We start from the raw sequence: 23,928 nt of genomic DNA on the forward strand, positions 1-23,928 counted from the left end.
GTTGTTGCATGCGGCAGCTTTTCCGCGTTCCGCCCTGCCACTAGACACACGCTGCCGCGTGCAAACCGTGAACTCTCACAATAAGGTAGTGCAATGTACTGGTGATATGTGAGACAGGCACCAACCCATCAGCATCCACATTATTGCATCATATAACAGTAACTTTACACCTGCATTGGGATTGGAATGAGTTGCATACACAGCACATTCCATAATCCAATAAGAAAAGGCAATTGTTCTAAAACTCAACATTTAAATATACACCTCAGCTTAGTATGGAGTCCTCCCACAGAACTGAGACCTCGGGGGTGACATTCCAGTAGATACTCTCATGTAGTCCAAATGCAATGAGCGTGCTCAGAGCTGCAACCAGAAATTTTGCCAATTTCCTTAAAGGATCACTGTTGTGAGAAACCTTTCTCCTATGTTCCTGTAGCTTACAGTAGGGAGTAATATTATAGGTTTTGGACAAGTCCATCAGCTCATGGGGAATTCTCCTGGTTTTCTTTATATTCAAAAGTGCTAAATAAACACCTGTTGCTCAGTCCAGTTGCCAAAATAGTGTATAAGCGAGAAGGGAGGCAGACCAACTTTTTTTGTATATTTCCTTTCTAGGGATTGCTTTTGTAAAGGATAAAAGGATTACTGGGAATCCCTCATGAGGAGATAGATTAGTCCGAAACCTCTCAGATCTGTCAGATTTTACTATAAAAAGTAATTTAGAGTGCATGTTAATTTGGGAGAGATGTACTGCCTATAAGTATAAGTACACATGTATTTTACATTTGACAATTTTTTTTAGTGGTCCTTTAAAAAAGTTGATTGAGTGTTGACAGCGTCGCACAGCCTCACTTTCTTCTGTCTGTACTCTGCATAGACTGACCAGGTGCAGAGAGATCAGCCATGTGCAGCCATTAGGCTTTACTGTGGATGGACAATTATTCCCCATTGCAGTGAAGAGCTTCTGGACAAAACACTTTATTTCAGCTGCTTCCACTGTACCGGAGTGAGCTTTATTCTGCAGGGTTCAAGGAATCCTAAAAAGCAGAAAGAAGCTGAAGATGGCACACTTGCCGTGCAGCACTGGGATTGTGGTTGGAATCTTGGCCAGGACATTATCTGCATGGAGTTTGTATGGTCACCCAGTGAGCTTCCTATGAACACTCTGGTTTCCTCCCACAGCCCAGAAACTTTCAGATAAGCTAATTGGCGATGATATACCTGGTATACCAAATTAGATTAAAGGATAGGTTTTGCTAAAGACATGATTGCTCTCCTCTCCACTGGGGAAGCTCAATAATGATTTGTGCGGAAGCAGCAAATGATCTGAAAAAAAAGGCATAACAGTGGATTTTTGAGCTCCCCTATGATCTGCCAACACACAATTTCTCAAGAGATAAGTTTCAGCATTTACTTCCACTGCTGGCCAGTTTCAAAAGACAACACTAAATTTTAGCTGACTTGTGGGTTCAGTCAGAGGATACCATTCCAATAATAACAACCGCCTGCTATCAATTTGATATTAACATGCATTAATGCTGTATAGTGATAGGCAAACTTCTTCATTGGGGTTCATTGGGCACACATCATGGGTGAACTTGGGATGCAGTTTGCCAGCCCACCAGCAAACCCATGAGTTAGCATTTGTGGCCTGTGAACATAGAAATCCCAGCGTGAACAGCCCCCCCCCCCCCCTCTGCCCTTCCCGACCCAGCCTGCCTACTCCCTCATCACGCATGGGAGCTGGGCTGAAGTCTATGCTGAGAAAGCTAAGAAAGCTGGATGAGTGGGCTGGATGGGTGGTGTGTAGGAGATCAGCCCACTAAATGGCTGTAACTCAGCCAATCAGATTTCTGCTTTCCTACACACCATCCAGCCAGCCCGCCCACCCCAATCTAGCTCCATATGCTCCTCCTGCACTGGAGGTGACAAGAGCCAGTGTAAGTAAAACATGAATAGAGCAGAATAAAAATGCATAAAGTATCTCCCTTAGGACAATATATATATCAGACTGCATACAAAGAAAGTATTGCCTATGTTAGGGACTCTAGGTAAACACAATAAGCCCACAGTCACATATGGTGAAAAAATCATGAATCACTTTATTTATACATTCTCAAGTCAATTTAAAAAACAATTCAAATCTCACCTGAATGTAATCAGAACTCCCTCTGCAGGGCTGGTAATAGAAGTGCTAGTTACGAATTTTTGAGCACGGTCATCATTTCTCTCCATGTGTCACTGTGGGCTAATTGTGTTTAGCTAGAGTCCCTAACATAGGCAATATTTTCTTTGTATGCAATCAGCCAGTGTAAGGGCAGTAAAGGGCACGACAGGCAGGGGAAGGGGCCGAGGGGTCCGGCGGGGGATTGGGAGCTGGAATAGACAGACGTGCAGACAGACAGAGAGATGCGGGTTCCTGAACTGCACATCTGGACGTGGAAATGGGTTCACAAACTGCCAACACTAGTGCTGTACAAATCATTGTGAAATGTAATGTTATTCAAAATTACCTTTTAATTTGTATTTAGTTTGCACACCCACATTCACAGACTGTGTTGGATCATGAAAAAACATAAAACAGACATATAAATTTAAGAATGTAATGCCCAAACCGGTATTTGTAGGCATCGCTTGGCTTAAAATATGTGGGTGTCGTCCTCAGCACTGGTTCAGAAACATCAGTTTCGTTGGAATTGTGTTTTTGGATTCTGCAAAAAAGTTATGGAAGTGCTGCTTCCCAATGTGGAAAGTGAATGCCAGCCTCCATGTTAGCTTCTGGCATATTTATCTATTGCAGTGCTTGTCCTGCTTTTAGGATGCTAGAATAGGTACAAGCGTGTTAAACAGGAGGCTATCCGAGTACGTTGGAAGAAAGCGCCGGTAAATTTGGGAGTGGGGTGAAGCCACTACAGTAGTAGAATGTTGACAATACTGTAGATATTCTACTAAGGCTTTTACCTGAACCTACACTAATTAGTAACCAAGAGAAAGAAAGCCCATATAACTAGCACCACTTAATTGAAATATATTATCATTTATTCAAAACATATTTAGAAATGGTTATATACATCTATGACATATTGGAGTATCAAAAAGGTGTACATAAAAACAATTAAAACCGACCATGTGGTCGCAAATGGTGACAGCTGCAAACAATCATGTCCATATGAGTGATCAAAAAACGGTTATAATAACACTATATAAATCACAAGAAGTAGCAATATATGCTCAAATAAACACCCCAGTGTGCATCAAAATAGAGCACACTCAAGGTTGAACCCGGGTTCAGTAAAGTGCAAGGCATATAAGTGAAAACATGCATCAATGAATAAAAATATATATATATAAGGAAAACATACAAATGACCAAAAATGTTTGTGTTTATATATATATAACACGCTAGTAAACAATATTGCGTCACTGAAAAACTGAACAGTGAACTATTACAGAAATAGACAACCATCAATAAACTGCAATGCAAAATGCCAACGTACTAGTATCAGCCTGGAGAACACCAGGGAATAGATGTCAGGGACACCTGAATTCATGCTCTCTGGCTGCTCACTGCTAAATACTGCTAAATTGGCACTTTATACTGCATCTTCTTGGTGGTAATCTATTCATAGTTCATAGTTCACTGTTACAATGTTTTTTTTCAGCAGTGAATCATTATTTATTTATGACCATTGTTTGCATGGGAAGGTGTCCTCTGGCTCTCTGGTTTGCTTCCACATCCCAAACTAATAAGCTGACCGGCTCCCCTAATATTGGCCTTAAACTATGATAGGGACATTAGACTGTGACCATGGCAGGGATTAGATTGCAAAGTCAGTGACATGACTGAATTTGGTAAAGCACTGCAGAAGGTGTTGGCGATTATATACCGTATCTATCTATCTATCTATCTATCTATCTATCTATCTATCTATCTATCTATCTATCTATCTATCTATCTATCTACATATCTCAGAGGCAGACATGGGCCTGTGCAGGGTGTGCAGCCGCACTGGGACCCCAATGTCCACTAGGTGCCCATTCAGCTGCACCACAGTCAGGGCTGGATTATCCACTAGGATCTTCTCTGTGTATTTCTCCCTGTAACCTTCTCTCCCACTATCACTTTCACCCTGTCACTGTGTACCATGTCCCTGTCATTAACAGCCTTCCTTCCCCCTCTCCTCCTATCAGTATCCCCTATGTGGCTGTCGCTTCCTCTGTGGCACTATCCCCCACTCCCCTGTGTGTCTGTCTCTCCCCTTAGGGCTAGTTCACACTGGGCGCTTTTCTAGCGATTTTGGCAGCGTTTCGGATCGCTAGTGATCAGGCAAATCGCTGGAAAAGTGCTACAGCAATGTATTTCAATGAAGCTGTTCTCATTTAAGCGATTTGCAATTTTAGAAGTTGCAAACGCAGTGCATGCATCGTTATTTTTTTAGTGCAGCGATTTTTGAGTGCTTTTCCCATCATTTTTCAAATAAAAACTACTACCCACTAATCACTGGCTGATTGTTACACTCTGAAATCGCTTAAAAATCGTTTTTTTACTGGACACAAAATCGCCCCGAAAGCACTAGAAAATAATTCATAAAATCGTTAGGCGTTTGTGTTTAGCGACTGCCAGTGTGAACCAACCCTTACTGTGTCACTTCCCTCCATGAGGCTATCTCTCCTGCCCTGTGTCACTCCTCTCCATGAGGCCATCTCTCCTGCCCTGTGTCACCCCTCTCCATGAGGCTATCTCTCCTGCCCTGTGTCACTCCTCTCCATGAGGCCATCTCTCCTGCCCTGTGTCACTCCTCTCCATGAGGCCATCTCTCCTGCCCTGTGTCACCCCTCTCCATGAGGCCATCTCTCCTGCCCTGTGTCACTCCTCTCCATGAGGCCATCTCTCCTGCCCTGTGTCACCCCTCTCCATGAGGCTATCTCTCCTGCCCTGTGTCACTCCTCTCCATGAGGCCATCTCTCCTGCCCTGTGTCACTCCTCTCCATGAGGCCATCTCTCCTGCCCTGTGTCACTCCTCTCCATGAGGCCATCTCTCCTGCCCTGTGTCACCCCTCTCCATGAGGCTATCTCTCCTGCCCTGTGTCACTCCTCTCCATGAGGCCATCTCTCCTGCCCTGTGTCACTCCTCTCCATGAGGCCATCTCTCCTGCCCTGTGTCACTCCTCTCCATGAGGCCATCTCTCCTGCCCTGTGTCACCCCTCTCCATGAGGCTATCTCTCCTGCCCTGTGTCACTCCTCTCCATGAGGCCATCTCTCCTGCCCTGTGTCACTCCTCTTCATGAGGCCATCTCTCCTGCCCTGTGTCACCCCTCTCCATGAGGCTATCTCTCCTGCCCTGTGTCACTCCTCTCCATGAGGCCATCTCTCCTGCCCTGTGTCACTCCTCTCCATGAGGCCATCTCTCCTGCCCTGTGTCACTCCTCTCCATGAGGCCATCTCTCCTGCCCTGTGTCACTCCTCTCCATGAGGCTATCTCTCCTGCCCTGTGTCACTCCTCTCCATGAGGCCATCTCTCCTGCCCTGTGTCACTCCTCTCCATGAGGCTATCTCTCCTGCCGTGTCACTCCTCTCCATGTGGCTGTCCATGCCTTCCTGCATCATTTTTCCATATTTGGCTACGTCTCACTAGGACTATGGTAGGGATTCGATTGTGAGCTCTTCTAAGGACACAGACATGACTATGATCTCATGGTGCTGCAGAATTTGTCTGCTACATACAATGCACAATAACAGTATGGTAGGACATTAGACTGACTCCTTTAAAGAACAAGCGACACCCATGCTAACCTAGAAATAAAAACCACATATATAAGTAGATAAATACTACCTCTACTTACAGAACAGATGTATAGTGCTATCCACTTAATGATTCCAGTGAATTTTACAAAGGAAAAGCAGAAAATCCTTTTCTAGGCAGTGCCCATCTTGCCAAGCTAATGCTGACATCATATCCTCCCTGACTCTTGTTTTCCCCCCTCCCTTCTCTTGCTCATTGTGTATTCATTAGCTGCCCTCCTCCCAGAGTCTTTTTTTTTTATTTACACATCCAATCACTGAGTCACCTCAGCCTTGCTTGTAAACACAAGTGATCAGCTAGGCTGCGAAATAAATGGAAGAGGAGGAATATATTATAGATAAAAAGAACTCCCAGCATTCAAAAGAACTCCCAGCATTCAACTCTTTGGCACTGTTTGGCACTAGGGCCAGTGCTCCTATAGTATGTAATACCTCCAAACCATAACAGCAGAAAAAAAGTTTTGAATGCAGGATTAGCATCTTTATCACTTAAAGGAGAACTGTAGTGAGAGGGATATGGAGGCTGCCATATTTATTTCCTTTTAAGCAATACCAGTTGCCTGGCAGCCCTGATGGTCTATTTGCATAAAGAAGTGTCTGAATCACACCAGAAACCAGCATGCAGCTAATCGTGTCATATCTGTCTAAATTTGTCAGAAACACCTGATCTGCTGCATGCTTGTTCGGGGCCTATGGCTGAAAGTATTAGAGGCAAAGGATTAGCTGAATAGCCAGGCAACTGGTATTGCTTAAAAGGAAATAAATATGGCAGCCTCCATATACCTCTCACTACAGTTCTCCTTTAATACACTCTGACCAGTTGCTGTTGAAATTTGATTTTTATGGTGACAATACCGCTTTAAGGGACTGTTCATGACATGACCATGTACTCTGCAAAGTGCTGCAGAAGCTATCCGTGCTATATAAACACGTAATAATAACATGGTAAGACAATAGAATATGACTATGGTAGGGGTTAGATAGTGAGCTCCTCTGAGAACAGTTAGTAACATAGTAACTATATACTCTGAAGTGCTTCAGAAGATAGCATTCCTATATAAATAAATAATAATAATATGGTAGGACATTAGAGTATGACTATGGTAGGGATTACGGTAGATAGGGAGCTCTTCTGAGGACAGTCAGTGATAGGACTATGTGCTATGTAAAACACTGGAGCACGAGTGGTGCAGGGGTGATTGGTTGAAACTGGATTACGCTATGTCATTCCTGTGTTTTTGAGTGCTACCTAGGAAGAAGCAGATCGGATTACGAGGAGGTGTACTTCAGATTGTGCCTGTTTGCTGATCTGTGAATCAATCAGCCACTTCTGCTGGTAAGGGTATTTCAGCCAAGACAATGAGGAGATAGTTCTGATTAAGAAGTAGTAGTGGACTGTTTGGGGATAAAACGCTTCCTATGAATTTTGGCTTTTGCTGAATAGGAGTTTTCGCTAGGTTCTCTTGAGGACTATCTAAGCAGAGGTCCTCAAACTAAGGCCCGCGGGCCGAATGCGGCCCCCTGAGGCTTTTTTGCTGGCCCCCCACACACAAAATGTATTAAAGTACAATGCAGTCAGCTACATCTATATGGAAGCCAGAAAGCAGTAATTCGCTGGTTTCCAATCAAATTAAACATCAGGTAACAGTGCTGTCTAATTGAACTGCAGGTTGTCACTTGGGTATACTTCACTGTCTGGCCTGCAAATACTTCTACATCATTTTATGTATACTCCGGCCCCCCAGCAGTCTGAAGTATGTTGACCTGGCCCTCGTCCCAAAACGTTTGGTGACCCCTAAACTAAAGCATATGTATATATGTATTTTCAGTTACAGGTGGACTGTTAACTGCAACTTTGCTTTGCTGAATGATATATTGCCTCAGGTTCTCTTAGAGGACTACCTAAATCATATGCATATATGTATTTCTCTTACAGGTGGACTCTTCATTTTTAATTGTTGTGTATGAATGTTAATGTTATAGGGGTGGCACGCACTTTAGTCCGGCACCCTGACCAGACATATGCCCGATTTTGGTGTGCATTATATGCATTGAATGTGTATGTGGTGTAGAGCGCTTCACCTTACTATATTTATATGTAAAACACTGTGGAAGATATCAGTGTAATATAAATATATGAGTGTAGTAGTAATAATAATATGTGATTGTAGTTAGAACCTTTTTTTCTATTTACATGGCTTTTCTTAGGAGCATGTTTGACACTGTTGCATGAGGAGCTGTGATTATAGCTTGTGGCTCAGTCATGTGAAAAATGTGTGCTACAGAATGTTACCAGGTTCCTGTACTTTTATGTAATCAAAATTATTTGGATCCACCCATGATCTGTTAGGATGATGATCTCACATGGGGCCCCTTTTATTTATTCTGCACAGGGGACCACTGTTGGCTTTGACCGCTACTGTATATAGATAATAATCCGAATACCTTTTTGCATAATGAACTGTTTATATTGGTTGCTGGATAGTATAACAGTGCCCCAGGTGGTTGATATATAATAGTGTGCTATTAGTAGGTTTGCCCTTTTCAATTATGTTATTTTGGTTCGTTACTAAACTACAGGGACCTAGCAACCCAATATTTTTTTTGGAGTTATATAGTAGCAGCATCGTCCATGGCACTGTACGGTATTTGTCTTATGGCCCTTTTCCTTGTTCACAGTTTTCATTATTATGCAGTCCTTTTTGTAACTGCAGACAGATGTGGGAGTTTTTAAGTTTAGTACCCTGACTCTTTTTTTTTTTTTTTTTAAATCTCAGTACCACCACCCACCCACACCCTTTTTCTCATAAAAAAAACACCCCTCCTGTGGCTGGCCTGGTCTCTTCCTCCAGCAGCACTTTACAACACATATAAAGACCGGCAGTAAGCTCGCGCCCCTATCCTGCTCTCATATTCGGGAGTGTTCTGCACCAGAGCAGTACTACTACACAGGTGCAGGTCATTTCAAGCACCAGGAGCACGAGGGGCCGTGCAAGCGTGGTACAGTGCAATTGGGGTTCACCAGGGGAAAAGACCAGGCCGGTAGAGGATAAGACCTTCCCAGGAGGACAGCGAAGGTGCTCACGTTTGGAAGGGGGCTGGGGGAAGCCCCAGGAACTTATGAATGCTTTCATTTTTTTAATCTCAGGCTCCTTTAAAGGGAACCGGAGGGGAGAGACATATGAGGCTGAAATTTTCTTACCTTTTCAACAATGTAAATTTCCTGGCTGTCCTGCTGATCACCTGCCTCTAATACTTTTAGCCATAGAACAAGCATGGAAATCAGATGTTTATGACGATATGCGTTACATAGAATACCAGTCAAACCAGTATGTTCCTAGTCAAGGAAATATATGTTTTCTTAAATGTAGCCTAAAGTAAAAAAAAAAATTGCCCATTTACTTACCTGGGACTTCTTTCAGGCCCTTGAAGTCTTCCTAGTCCCTCGCCATCATCCCGCGCTCAGCCGTTCCTCCGCTGTCCCTCTCAGTAATTCGGCTGTCTGATGAATCGGCTGCCCACTGCGCACGCCCTCTATTGCGCTCCCACGGCTGGGAACATTCTGCACATGCATGGTAGCAAAAGGGGAAAGGTAGGAGAAAAAATAGTAGTAGTAATTACCTGTGTAAATGAAGTTGAGGATTTCAGGTAAGCATATATGGAAGCTGGAGTCTTTAACAAGTACTCTTATTGGAGAGCTGTGTGTGGCAATAGCAGATTCCTCATGCACAGAGAACAGGGAGCGTGCTGTGCTGCGTATACTGGAGTCATACATGTCCCTTGAAGAGGTAACGCCAAATAGGAACATGAATACAGCACTCATGCTGCACAGCACCACTCTGTGGGCTCCACACACTGGCTGCAGCTCTGCAGTATAGAACATGACATCGACACACTGGCAGCGGAGCAGCAGGTTCTCCATGTCAGACACATAGCGAGACGGTTCATCCTTCAGGACTGGCATCTTTTCTGTAAACATAATACAATAAGACCATGAGTTACACTGTCTGCTCTCAAATCTGTCACCAAATTCTGAAACGTTAAGCTCGGTACAGACACAATGGTTGCCTGTTTTCAACCAACAGTCTGCAGTGACTGGCTAGTCCTAATTCTGGTAGAAACTCAAAACTTGGTGTAAAAGTAATTATGGTAGCTGCATGCAAGAAGCTCTGGGGCTATACAGTAGTTGATGGCCACCAGAACAACCATCTGATAGAACCATCTGTGATTGAATCTAATCAGAGAGGGATCATTACCTGTCCACAAACTGCACACTATGATCCAACACATTTCAGCATGAAATCTACTAAGTGCTGCCACCTGCCAGGCCCCACCTCCTACATGCCTCCTCAAGTGTCTTCACTCCAACACTGGAGGCTCAGGTAAACACGTCTCATGTACGTGAAGTCAATACATGAGGTGGGGTCACAGGCTACAGACGCCACTGGCGGTAATGGAGTGAAGAGGAAGCGTGCAGCGGATAGGTGAGCCGCTTTCAAACTCACCATGGGTCCCGTGGAAATGGGTATGTGCGACACTTTACACTGGGGGGTCATTATGGGAATTGTCCAGTGATCAGAGCGTCCGGTTACTGAATTCCATCAGCGCCACGCAAGCAAGATCATTGATTGCATCAATTGATTCAGAGGGATATTGAGCAAAACGATAGATTGGGCGGCCATGTTGCGGCATCAATCTCTGCCAGATTCAATCATTAAGATAAAATTGGCTGGATATCCATGCCGCAATCAGGCAACGGATGGGCACCTTAACTCATTTTCTACACATGGACTAACTCAAACTGTGGCAATCCTATAAACCAGTCCCTTCTAGAAGCATTGTGGAATACTTAGGGTTAACATGCACAAAACCGTAACCAAGCTGAATTATTTTTGCCATTAACTCTTGCAACATACAGAGCCAAAATAGAGGAAAATGGAAAGCATTAAAGTGGACCTGAACTCTTGCACAAGACAGGAGGAAAACAGAGAAATGCACCCTGTATGTAATTAGAGAGTTTAGCCTGCCTAATTCCCCTTCATTTGCGTCCAATCACAAGTTGTAATTTGATCTCTCCCCTGTGTCACCTGACTGCCACGGCAGATAAGCTCATTTGAAAGCACAGGATGTTAACAATATGAATGCTTCCATGAAAGCAGGAAGTAGAAAACCTGTAGATTTAATCCAGGATTTGTATCAGCTGTAACAAATAAATATTTTCTTTAAAAGTTATTATGTTTTTGTGTATCTTTTAGAGCAGAGAGAAAGCTCCGAGTTCAGATCCGCTTTAAAGTGAATGTTTACCGGTAAAAAAAAGAAAAAGTCAGATACTCACCTAAGGAGAGGGAAGGCTCGGTCCTAATGAGCCTTCCCTCTCCTAAACCGGTGCCCGGTCCCGCGCAGGATCCCCCGTAGCAGTATTCGACCAGTTCGGTCAAATACTGCCACTTCCGCATGCCGAAGGGAGCTTTCGGAAGCCTTCGGGAGCACTCGGGCTCCCGATGACACGCCCGCTTCATACCACGCATGCACGAGCGCCCTCTATGACGCGCTCGCGCGTACGTAGTATGTAGCGGCCCGTCTTCGGAAGCCCGAGTGCTCCCGAAGACCTCCGAAGTCCCTGCGGCGGCGGACGTGAACGGGGGAGCCAGCGCAGCTCCGAGGGCACCGGGAGAGGAGAGGGAAGGCTCATTAGGACCGAGCCTTCCCTCTCCTTAGGTGAGTATCTGACTTTTTCTTTTTTTCACCGGTACCCATTGGCTTTAAGGTCTTTCTCAACAAAAAGTGCAACTTTCCTTAAAAAATGTGAGCAGCGGGAGTTAGCAGCAGGAACTCTCGGTCAAGTTGCTAGAGCTAGATGTTTATCATCCTTCTGTTCATATTAAAGGATACCCCAAGTGATGTGTGACATGATGAGATAGACATGAGTATGTACAGTGCCAACACACTAATAACTATGCGGTGTTCCTTTTTTTCTTTCTCTGCCTGAAAGAGTTAAATATCAGGTATGTAAATATGATAAAATATTCTATTTCTCAGATAATAGTCATCATAAATAATTTATAAATACAGTAATAACTGTGCTTAGTCCACAAAAATGAAATAAACCAATCAAAAATAGTTACTTGTGCTGCTTCAATAAAGCAGTCCTCGTATACTGTACATACCTGATTGCGACTGTATATATGATGTGCACACAGGAATCTTTTATATGTACTAAATAACATCTATGCTGTAAGAATAAAGCCTGATGTGTAGCTGTGTCACTAACAGAGAGGGTCAATGAGATGGAAATAATTCTGCGTTCTGTACGCACTCTCTTTGCTCATGAAATATTTGATATGCTGTTAAAATTTGGTTTGGCGACTACGAATTAAAGGGAACCTGAGACAGATGAAAAGAAAAAGTTTTATACATACCTGGGGCTTCTTCCAGCCCCCTTCAGGCTAATCAGTCCCTCGCTGTCCTCCTCCACCACCTGGATCTTCTGCTATGAGTCCTGGTAATTCAGCCAGTTAGCGCAGTCCGGCCGCGTGCCACTTCCACAGCCAGGAGCATTCTGCACCTGCGCAATAGTGCTGCGCAGGTGTAGTACGCTCCCGGCGGCGGAGTGTGTGCATGCGCACTATGCCCGACTGGATCAAGTACCTGGACCCATAGCAGAAGATCCAGGTGCCGGAGGAGAGCAGCGAGGGACTGATCAGCCTGAAGGGGGGCTGGAAGAAGCCCCAGGTATGTATAAAACTTTAATTTCATCTGTCTCAGGTTTACTTTAAGTTACACAGTAGTACTATACTCTACATATGCACTCCCCACAGAGCTGCTGGGAATCCACTGAGAATGTTGTGCACATTGAACACAGAGGTGTTGTCTATCACCCATAAACCTGGTTCAGATTGTACATGAAGAATGTGTAATAGAGGAGGAATCCCCCCATTTTCCTGCAGAGTACCTGCACATCACTCTTACATGTACCCACAGTCACATTGCCTAGGGCCTGATAGATGTTCTTGCTTCCTGTCTGTACCTTCTACAAATACTCTTACCAAGGACTAGTTTTAGTCTAGGACTAAAGGGAATAAATATGTCAGTCTCCATATCCTTCTCACTTCAGTTGTCATTTAAAATTCCTAAGCGTTAGCAGTTAAGAGATGAATTTCATGTTACATACTTTCAATCAACAAGATTGTAATATGCAAATTAGAGGAGTCGGAGTTGAGGAGTTGGAGTCGGTGGAATCCTAAACTGAGGAGTCGGAGTCTGTGGATTTTTGTACCGACTCCACAGCCCTGAAGGAAGATAGATACAATCATTTATTTCATTAGTTTATTTTCGCTTCGGGTGTCCTTTAAATGGGGTAGAGCACCGACCGAGAAGATTGCAGCTACAGCAATGAAAGTCTGTGGCACAGGAAGTGAATAGCAACTGGCCTCCTGACAATCATGTAAAAATGATTTATGTAACAAGAAGTTTCTGCTGGACCTGCCATTGACAGACCACACAGAACCAGGAGACTGTTTACAGTGACTGTATGCCACCGCCTATATAGTCCATGCAGAAATCCTGACCACAAGAATAAGATCCAAGGCATGATCATGCAGCTCAGCGACACTCATCCAATATTACCTGGCTGAAACAGCTTTGGGGGTTTTATCTGATTCTTCTTCTTCATTCCATTAGCAGCTAACTTTCTGTTCATTGTCTTGAATATAAAATATTCCAGCTAAAAAGAGAAACAAACAGATTAAGAACAGTGCTATTTGTACTCGCCTGCCACAAATACCACCTGAGTGAACAGATTTATCTTGGTAGAGACAGTAGACAAGAGGCAGCCTATATCTGTGATAGGGCTGGTGCACACCAAGAGCGCTTCTGAACACTTATAAAACTGCTAGCACTTTGAAAAGTGCTTGGCTAATGTATTTGAATGGGATGGATCACACCAGAGCGATGTGATTTTCTCCCAAACGTGGGTCCTGCAGCATTTCTGAGGCGATTCAGCTTCAATGTTAAGTACAGGCAGGGACGGATCTAGACAAAGTTGCGCCTGGGGCAAGGTCAGGTTTTGGCGCCTAAAGGTCAGATTTTGGCGCCTAAAAGTCAGGTTTTGGCACCAAAACGGCGCCTAAAGGTCAGGTTTTGGCGCCTAAAGGTCAGGTTTTGGCACCTAAATTGCAATTCCCCATCCAAATTTTGCCGCCTTTTTAAGAATTCAACAAACTGCGCCTGGGGCAAGAGACCCGCCTGCCCCCCCCCCCCCCCCCTAGATCCGTCCCTGATACAGGTAGTCCCCGTCTTACAAACGGCCGCCGATACAAACAGCATAAATTCCGTGTTTCCATGGGAACAAGCCAAAAAAAAGGTTTCAAATTGGACTTGTAGATTTTGAGAAAATAGATTTAAAAAAAAAAAATCAAAGAAAAAATGGCTTTTAAACGTGTATAAACAGGTACAAAGTGCAGAGGTGAAATAGAGGGGGACACTGGTGGCACAGAGGAGGTACAGGAAATAGAGATGGCACAATGTTCCGACTTAAGAACAGATTCAGGTTAAGAACGAACCTACCGTCCCTATCTCGTTCGTTAACCAAGGACTATCTGGAAAGTGGAAAATCGCTCTGAAAAACGCTAGATCAGAGAGATTTTCTAAGCATTCTTGCTACAGAAGCTGTTCAGTAACAGCTCTTCTGTAACAAAAAATAAAAAACGCTACACCAAAATGCTCCAAAAATCGCTAGGGATCCTTAGAAAATCGCTAGGGATGCTTAGAAAATCGCTAGGCATGCTTAGAAAATCGCTAGGCATGCTTAGAAAATCGCTAGGCACATGCCTAGAAAAATCACTTAAAAAAGCGCTTAGCGTTTTCAGATTATGCTAGCGCTTTTTGGTGTGCACTGGCTCTAGATTTCTTGCTGACACAACATTCTAGCTCTCTTTCTTGGCTATTCTCCACAAGGCTCCAGAATTTCAGAGGCACCTGTGTATGTTTTCAGTAACACACAGATAACCCCTGCAGATGGAACATAATCCTTTAGCTTGAACTCTACAAGGTTGTTATCCATGCTAGCAGTAGAGAAATAACTCACATTTTGTAAGGCTTGGTGGTGTATTCTCCACAGTCAGCATGCAACGCATGAGCTGACGTGGAGGAGGTACACACACTAGCACAAAGAAACAGGCTATCCCTAGTATAGTGGAGGGGAGGACTGACTCCAATAGGAGATTGTGGCGCACAGAGCCGGTGCAGATCTGACAGCCACAAACAATGCTTTCGTTATAACGTCTCAGCGCAAAGTAGCGCTGAGCGCACAAACCAGAACTGAGGAGATCAGGACAGGTAGACAGAATGAACGCTTGCGGCTACCTAGCGACAGCAAGCGTCCAAAACCAGACAGACTGGAATGAGGCAGCCAATGCGATGCGGCGATGGTGTGCCTCACAAAGACAGGACAGGATAGTCAGAAAATAGCAGGATTAAGATAGATGAACGTAACACAGATAAATATACAATAAGTATGTTTTCCTAGCGTATTACAATTACAGCTATCAATGAAACTATTTGTAACGTCTGACTAACATATGTATATATCGGCAGTGAACCGATATATGACATAAGCAGGAACGCTGACTAGGACTGGAGTAATACAGGGAACAGGACTCAGAAGGATTCGCTATCTCTTCGCAGAGATGAACGCAATCCACAAACGGTAACAGAACAGGATTCAGAAGGATTCGTTATCTCTTCGCAGAGATGAACGCAATCCACAAACAGTAACAGAACAGGATTCAGAAGGATTCGTTATCTCTTCGCAGAGATGAACGCAATCCACAAACGGTAACCAGGAGCAGGGTAACTACCTCAGCACGGGTGGTCACGGTACGCGCAACCTACCAAAACGTGCTGGAAAGCTGACTAACTGCACACAGGATATAAACAGTTCGTGTACGTATACATCAGCGACACTGATGTATCAACGTAACACAAATACAAGGAAAATAATAAACGTGCTGGTATGCATATATATTGGCAATGAACCAATATATGATGCAAAGACCAGCAAAGTATCTTTAGAACAAGAAACACGATCGAGGGCTGAAGCGACAGCAAGACAGGCTTAACTGAAGCTATGAAAACCCCAGGAAACCCTGCAGGAAGCAGATCTTTATACTGAGGTCATCCAATGGGAGCAGACATGTAGATTCCCACACAGGTGAATGATAATCAGTCACAAGCTGACAGCAGGGAAAGACAGACAAAGCTATGCAGCTTGCATGGAAATAGATCAGAACTGCCTGAGCTGCAGCACTACTACTTCCAGCAACAGCTGCTGCAGCAGCGATCATCACAGTACCCCCGCCCTTAAAAGCGGATTCCAGACGCTTTTCAAAACTGAAATTCCCAACAAAACAGTCTGACTGATAATTCATGATGACCGGGACAGCCCGGCAAGACCGAATTCCAGAATCAGTCCCCACAAGACTGGACCCATCAGAACCAGAACCTACAGAACCATGCCCATCAGTACTACAAGCCCCAGTGTGACACCCATCAGAACCATGATTTCCAGAAGAAAGCCCTCCGAAACTCCCTGAGCGATACCCACCGCCTTCCAGGAACCGTTCAGAAACGCCAAAGCCTTTGCAATGCCCACCGGTACTGTCTTTACCAACACAAAACCCACTGTTGAACCAGTCCAAGGCACCAGGACAAGTTTTCTCAGAGACCTCCCAGAACACCTTAAAGCTCCAAAGAGATCCCCATAGGTCAGAATGCCCCTTAGGCTCACATGGAGAACCATCAAGAACCCCTATGGAACCTAGGGCAATTCCCGAGTCAGGGCCACAAGGACAAACATCAATATCAGGGCTTTCAGGGACCAGAACCATCTCTGGGCATGCAGGCAGACTGGCAACATCAGAACATGTTCCCACTAAGGAAGCATCAGAGCACGCTAACACCTTAGACACACTTGGGCATTCTGGCACACAAAGAACATCTGGGCACACTGGCACAAGAGAAACCTCTGGGCACGTCAAGGAACTGTGAGCCTCAGGGCCAGCCAAGACGGGACCAAAACCAGGACCGGCCAAAAAAAAATCATCATGACTAGACTTCGCAACTACTGGATTTTTACACGAGAATGCAGGATCAGACTTAGATGTCGCTGATTCCAGCAAAGTCAGTAACAAATCAGATTCAGGGGCACTAACAAGACAGGACAAATCTTCTGATGTATGCACTGAACCAGATAGGGACTCCACAACTACCTCTGGACTGGACAGAGACTCATTTAATATACTGGATTGGAGCTCATGAGGCGCTGCAGAACAAGTCAGTATTGCAGCAGCCCCCACTGGACTAGGCAAAACTGAGGAATTCCCTGGACAGGAAGGGGACTCTGGAACCTCTGCCACAGCGGCCAGAGAACCAGAATCTTTCAGGATACAAGGCAGGGTTTCAGGAATGCTTACTAAATCAGACTGAAATTCTGAGACTTCTGTTATTTTGACCAGAGAATCAGAATTATCCATGTTACAGGGCAAGACTTCTGAAACATGCAGAGGACAGGGCTGGAGTTCCTCGGCTGTTACAACACTGGAGAGGGACTCAACAACATTGGTTAAATCAGACTGTGTACAGGGCAAGGTATCTGACACACTTGCTGACGAGGACAATATTTCAATGGCTTCTGCTTTGCTGGGCAGAAATTCATCAAGTTTTATTAGAGCAGACTGTAATTCCAAAACAGCTGCTAGACAAGTGAATATTACTGCAACACCAACTGAGGTAAGCAGTGCCTCAGACCCTTCTGCTAGAGGGTTTGAAATATCCAAAGTACTGGGTGAAGCATAAGACTCTGCGACCACAGCTTCACTGGACAGGATCACTGAACAGTCCATATTGCAGGGCAAAACCATGGAAGCACCTGCTGGACAGCATAATGATTCTGTGACCTGAGTTTCATTGGAGAGATCTACTGCACAATTCATGGTACAGGGCAAATTTATTGGAAAATTTTCTGAACAAGGTAATAATTCTGCGATTTCAGGTTCACATAGCAGATGCTCTGAGCTATTCACGAAACTAGAGCGAGGTGTAGAAACAGGAAGATCAAGACACAATGTTTGCGCATCTGAATCACCATTCATTTGTAAAATTGGAAAATTCAGATGCTGGGGTTCTGAGGTTACTAGACAGGATTGCTGGGACTCGGAAACTGATGTAGTGCATCTATTGGCATCTGCTGGATCAGACAGGAGTTGAACTTTATTAACACAGGTAATTTCTGCAGAAGTGTTTGCAGAGACAGGCAAGATTTTTCTGGTGTCTGTTTCACTAAACAAAGAGTCATGAGTACTGGCTAGGCTGGACTCGGAAGTCAGCAGGACCTCTGGATTCTCTGCTGAGAAATTTGCGCAGGGCAAGGTTAAGAATGTATCAGTGGCTTCTGTTTTACTGGGAAGTAACACTGAGTTATCCATGGTACAGGGTGGAATTGCAGGAACTTCAATTTCACACAAAAAGAGCTCCGAATCACCTGCTGAATCAGCCAAAGGTGCTGAAGCAGGCGGGTCAGAACGCCAAATTTGCGAATTCGGAGTCACATAAAAATCATCCAAAATCAGTTCCCACACATCAATCAATGGAGCCACAAAGTCATACCCACACACACCAGTTTTTATTAGGTTATAGGCAGACTTAATGCATGCATTCAATACTAATTCACTTTTTGCACTGTAAAATTGACAAAATGAACTTGAATCATTCTTCCATTCATTGACCAGAGCTTCCGTCTCTCCTTTCTCAAATGGAGGATTCCAAGCATACTTAACAGGCAGATCATGGTTTGCAGATATGATTGTAGCAGGGACATATATTGGGTTAATTAGCAGGTGATTGGCAGATTCCTTATTCCTAAGAATCTCCAATACCTGTAGCAAGTGCTGAACTGTAGTGTATGCAAACTTTCCTTGCTTCACAAATAAGTTGATTTGTTCAATACTCTGTAATATCTCCTCATAATCATACTCAGATAATTCTTTTAAACAAAAATCTTTATTTTCCCTAGCCAGGGAGGAAAGTTCATTAGTAGTTTCATAAGTCCATTTAACTCCCCTGAAAGACAATTGCATTTCATTATCTGTTAATGGCAGAATCTCATTATAGGTCTCAGTCGCTAAGGATAACGACTCTGCAGATCGGACACGTTTCTTGGAACGTTTGCGTTTGGCCTTAGACCCTGCTGTTTTTGGTGATTTATTCAAGGCTGCAGGAAAATTATCAGTAACACTTTCTGCTTGCTGAACATTTTTGCAAGCAATTGAAGGAGTAGCTGATTGGCCTGCTGCCAGGAGTTCATTAAGAGGAAAAGGCAATGGATCTATGCGCAACCAGTTATGGATCACAAACGCTAGAAATTCCAGCGGTCTATCTTTCAAATCGGAATGATTGAGAACATCAAATGCCCACTGGAATAATTCCCCTTTAAACAAAATATAACTTAGTTGAAGTGCCCAGGTTGAAACAGGAGTCGCTTGGAGATCAGGATTGGCCAGGAACCTGGCACATTCAGAGAAAAACTCATTTTCTGTTTCAGAGCTAAGTTCTTCAAATTTCTTAAAGGAACAGGAACCATAATTAACAGTGTCATACTTTCTGGGAATCCCCCCCACAATGGGGATTGGTAATGGGGTTTTCATAATGTAAGGCTTGGTGGTGTATTCTCCACAGTCAGCATGCAACGCATGAGCTGACGTGGAGGAGGTACACACACTAGCACAAAGAAACAGGCTATCCCTAGTATAGTGGAGGGGAGGACTGACTCCAATAGGAGATTGTGGCGCACAGAGCCGGTGCAGATCTGACAGCCACAAACAATGCTTTCGTTATAACGTCTCAGCGCAAAGTAGCGCTGAGCGCACAAACCAGAACTGAGGAGATCAGGACAGGTAGACAGAATGAACGCTTGCGGCTACCTAGCGACAGCAAGCGTCCAAAACCAGACAGACTGGAATGAGGCAGCCAATGCGATGCGGCGAAGGTGTGCCTCACAAAGACAGGTCAGGATAGTCAGAAAATAGCAGGATTAAGATAGATGAACGTAACACAGATAAATATACAATAAGTATGTTTTCCTAGCGTATTACAATTACAGCTATCAATGAAACTATTTGTAACGTCTGACTAACATATGTATATATCGGCAATGAACCGATATATGACATAAGCAGGAACGCTGACTAGGACTGGAGTAATACAGGGAACAGGACTCAGAAGGATTCGCTATCTCTTCGCAGAGATGAACGCAATCCACAAACAGTAACAGAACAGGATTCAGAAGGATTCGTTATCTCTTCGCAGAGATGAACGCAATCCACAAACAGTAACAGAACAGGATTCAGAAGGATTCGTTATCTCTTCGCAGAGATGAACGCAATCCACAAACGGTAACCAGGAGCAGGGTAACTACCTCAGCACGGGTGGTCACGGTACGCGCAAACCTACCAAAACGTGCTGGAAAGCTGACTAACTGCACACAGGATATAAACAGTTCGTGTACGTATACATCAGCGACACTGATGTATCAACGTAACACAAATACAAGGAAAATAATAAACGTGCTGGTATGCATATATATTGGCAATGAACCAATATATGATGCAAAGACCAGCAAAGTATCTTTAGAACAAGAAACACGATCGAGGGCTGAAGCGACAGCAAGACAGGCTTAACTGAAGCTATGAAAACCCAAGGAAACCCTGCAGGAAGCAGATCTTTATACTGAGGTCATCCAATGGGAGCAGACATGTAGATTCCCACACAGGTGAATGATAATCAGTCACAAGCTGACAGCAGGGAAAGACAGACAAAGCTATGCAGCTTGCATGGAAATAGATCAGAACTGCCTGAGCTGCAGCACTACTACTTCCAGCAACAGCTGCTGCAGCAGCGATCATCACACATTTAGTCAGAATGAAAAAAATAGGCAGTAAAAGCACAGAGCGGGACAACACCATCTTCAGGCCAGGTTCACACTATAAAGGAAGGTAGAAATGCGGCAGGCACTCAGAAGGGGGTATGGCTATGGATTGTATACAGGACACATGAATCACCCTACGGCCCAACACTGTAACGTGCTCTAGGCAAGGGCTGTCCAAATCCAGTCCTCAAGGGCCTTATACATGCCATTGTTTAGGATAGAGTGAGAAAGGTGTTCTACTTGATGAGCCACACCTTTCCTTATCCTCTCCCATTAATTAATTTGAGCTGTGCCAAAAATGTGTGAAGACCTCGGCCCTTGAGGACTGGAGTTGGACAGCACTGCTCTAAGCAATAGGAACAGACTTGCTCCAATAGCAAACAAAGGGGAAACGTCTGGCACTGTTCAGATGTCTAATCTCAACAAACGCTTAATACAATTGATATTGCAGATTTCAATGTAGCATGATGAGAAAAACATTTATATACAGTAATCATTTAGAACTATAAGCAGAGATATCTGCGCTCTCCCTTCATTACAACTTCCAATGACGATTAATAAGACCCCTCAGGGTACAGACTCGCCAAATCTTTTAACGGCGGCAGAGTGAGGTAGCACGCGAGCAGGGAGAGAGTAGGCCACCCGGGAGCTAACTCCTCCTACCCTACGTGTGTCACAAAATACCTCACAAAAAAAATGCACTGCATCAGCAGGACCAGTGCATTTAGACATACATGTCAAAATCCGGCCCGCGGGCTAAATCTGGCCCTCAGAGCCATCAAAATTGGCCCTCCAGTGGTTTTCCCACTTTGCATTTTGTTTGGCTCTCTATAGACCACCAGGGAAGCTATATTGGAGGTAAAGCTCTAGACCACCAGGGAATCGATATGCAGAAGGTAGGGGAAAAGCAGTAAACACTAGGGAACTGTAAAGGGGAGGGTGGGGACCTCTTGACACCAGGGAACTGTATAGTGGAGGGGGGCCAATAGACACCAGGAAACTGTATAGGGGAGTGAGGACTATTAGACACCAGGGAACTTTATAAGGGAGGGAGATAGCCAGTAGACATTGAGTTCGGCCCACGACTAGGTCCCAGTGTACAATTTCAGCCCACTTTGTATTTGAGTTTGACACCCCTGCTTCAGAGTTAGATGTGAACTAGGGGGGTAAGATTTAGGGAGCAGGACATGGAGAGAGTGACTTTAGCTAGAAGGTTGGATTTTGGCCTTGCACAAACACTGAATAATCTTGGCTGAGAATATAGTGCAGAGCTGGGCAAACTTCTCCTTCTCCCCCCCCCCCCCCCGCAGGGTTGTAAGTGGGCGGTGGGGGATTTAAAACTCCTCTTGATCACTGATTCCCGCATCCCCTTAACAATGAGGCAATGATAGCCTATAAAGTTCAAGTGTAACTGTTCCAGCAGAAAGTAAATGCCATAGCCAAGCACAATGTCGTAACAAGGAAATGGTTTTCTGGATGTAAGCCAAAGATAGATGCATGCTTGCACGGTAATTGTAGTGATCTACTCCAAGATATGTATATACTAGCGAGATAAAGTTCTACAATGTGCATTGATAGATCACTTGATTAGCCCAATAAAGCAAACAGTGTCTGCCTGGGGGCAATGATACTGATGCAGACCAAACGTCGTTGCTGCCACTAACCCATTATCTTTGCAGTATAAGTGGACTTGCATAGGAAACTCTTGAGTATTTCCAGTAAAAAGCCTGTCCATTTCAGCTTATCAGCAGGTAATCACAAGAAGTGTAATGCTGGGAATACACGGTTCGTCTTTGAGCCATTTAGATTGCTCGATAGAGAATTTCCGACATGTCCGATCTCCCGTTCGATCGTTTCGCCACTCGATTTCTGATAGAAGTGAATGGAAAAAGATATGAAAAATTAGTGGAAGATAAAAGAATCGACTGCAGAATCGAGCAGCAAAAAACAATCGAGCGGAGTATGGAGCGCCAGAAACGAACTGTGTATTCCCAGCATAACGGATGGTTCACACGGATGCTTGGCACCGTTTACTGCCAAGTGTTCGGGACACATTGGCTAAACAAGCACAACAGGAAGCCGACGATCGCCGTACTGCCGCCCCGGAATGAGACGTCACAGGATGACGTGGCTTCCGGCCACCCCAACGCCGCCTGCCGTCCGTGTGAACCAGCCCTAATTTGAGCTGTCTGCTTTGACTGAACTGTAGTTATGTGCTAATATGTAAACACAGGATGTTAACTTTCTGTACTCCCATGAAAACAGGAAGTATACACAGCAGATTTATTGTAGTTCTGCAAGTTGTAACAAACAAATGTTTTTCTGTAAAGCTTATTATGCTATTGCTTATCTTTTAGAGTTCTGGTTTTAGGTCCGCTTTAAGCTCTCTGCTGTCATCAAAGATGGATGGACACTAATCAAAAGTGCTGTTGCTTGCTCCCCAAACTATAAGCACAGTAGGCTTAAGCCCGGTTCACACTTCCGTTAGTGGCTAATGAATCCGTGAAAACAGATCTGATCACCGGTTGATCGGATCAGTTTTCACTCCGTTTGCTTTCGTTCCGTTTCCTCAGATACTCCCCAGACCACCAAAGTGGATTTTGCCCCTTAGAACTGTCTGTTTCTTCACTAGTGTGAAGAAATGTTTCATTTTCTCATTGCCCCCAATTTAGCGTTTCAGCTTCCATTTCCGTCCTGCTGGACTCAATGGGCCGTAAAAATTGCTGCAGAAGGAAACTTGTGGTCCGTTCAGCGGATCGTGCGGAACGGATGCGTTTGAACGGATGAATGTGAAAGGATCCATAGGTTGACATTGGATCCATTCACGTTAGGATCAGTGCCGACCTGCGAACAGAATGTTTTTTTTTTTTTTACCACCAGTGTAAACCGGGCCTTATACATCCATAGGAAGAACAGTTAATGCCATCTGTAAGCAAGTCTTAAAGTGTATGATTTCTCTTACATGTATACAGGCAATAGGGCCCCATTTCCATGCATCAAAACAGGTTAATCTTTAAGGAAACTTGTAATGACAGAAATATAGGTCTGGCTATTGCTGATCACATCCTCTCTTCTGTGCTTTCCCTACTCTCTCCATTGACACAACCTTACATGCATGGCTGAGCCAAGCTTATGAAATATTTA

The 23,928-nt window shown here is 44.3% G+C and overlaps 1 protein-coding gene across 2 annotated transcripts in view; it reads right to left on the reverse strand.

The window, feature by feature from the left end:
* The window catches only part of RHOBTB3 (Rho related BTB domain containing 3), a 128,523-nt gene that overhangs the window by 58,911 nt on the left and 45,684 nt on the right, over positions 1-23,928 (reverse strand). For both annotated transcript variants that reach the window (XM_068247500.1, XM_068247501.1), the window contains exons 5-6: positions 13,431-13,527; positions 9,426-9,773 (exon numbers count right to left, since the gene is read on the reverse strand). In XM_068247500.1, coding sequence (XP_068103601.1) covers positions 9,426-9,773; positions 13,431-13,527 — 445 coding nt within the window. The remainder of the gene's footprint in view (positions 1-9,425; positions 9,774-13,430; positions 13,528-23,928) is intronic.

This window comes from Hyperolius riggenbachi, chromosome 1, assembly GCF_040937935.1.
Source record: "Hyperolius riggenbachi isolate aHypRig1 chromosome 1, aHypRig1.pri, whole genome shotgun sequence".
NCBI lineage: Eukaryota > Metazoa > Chordata > Amphibia > Anura > Hyperoliidae > Hyperolius > Hyperolius riggenbachi.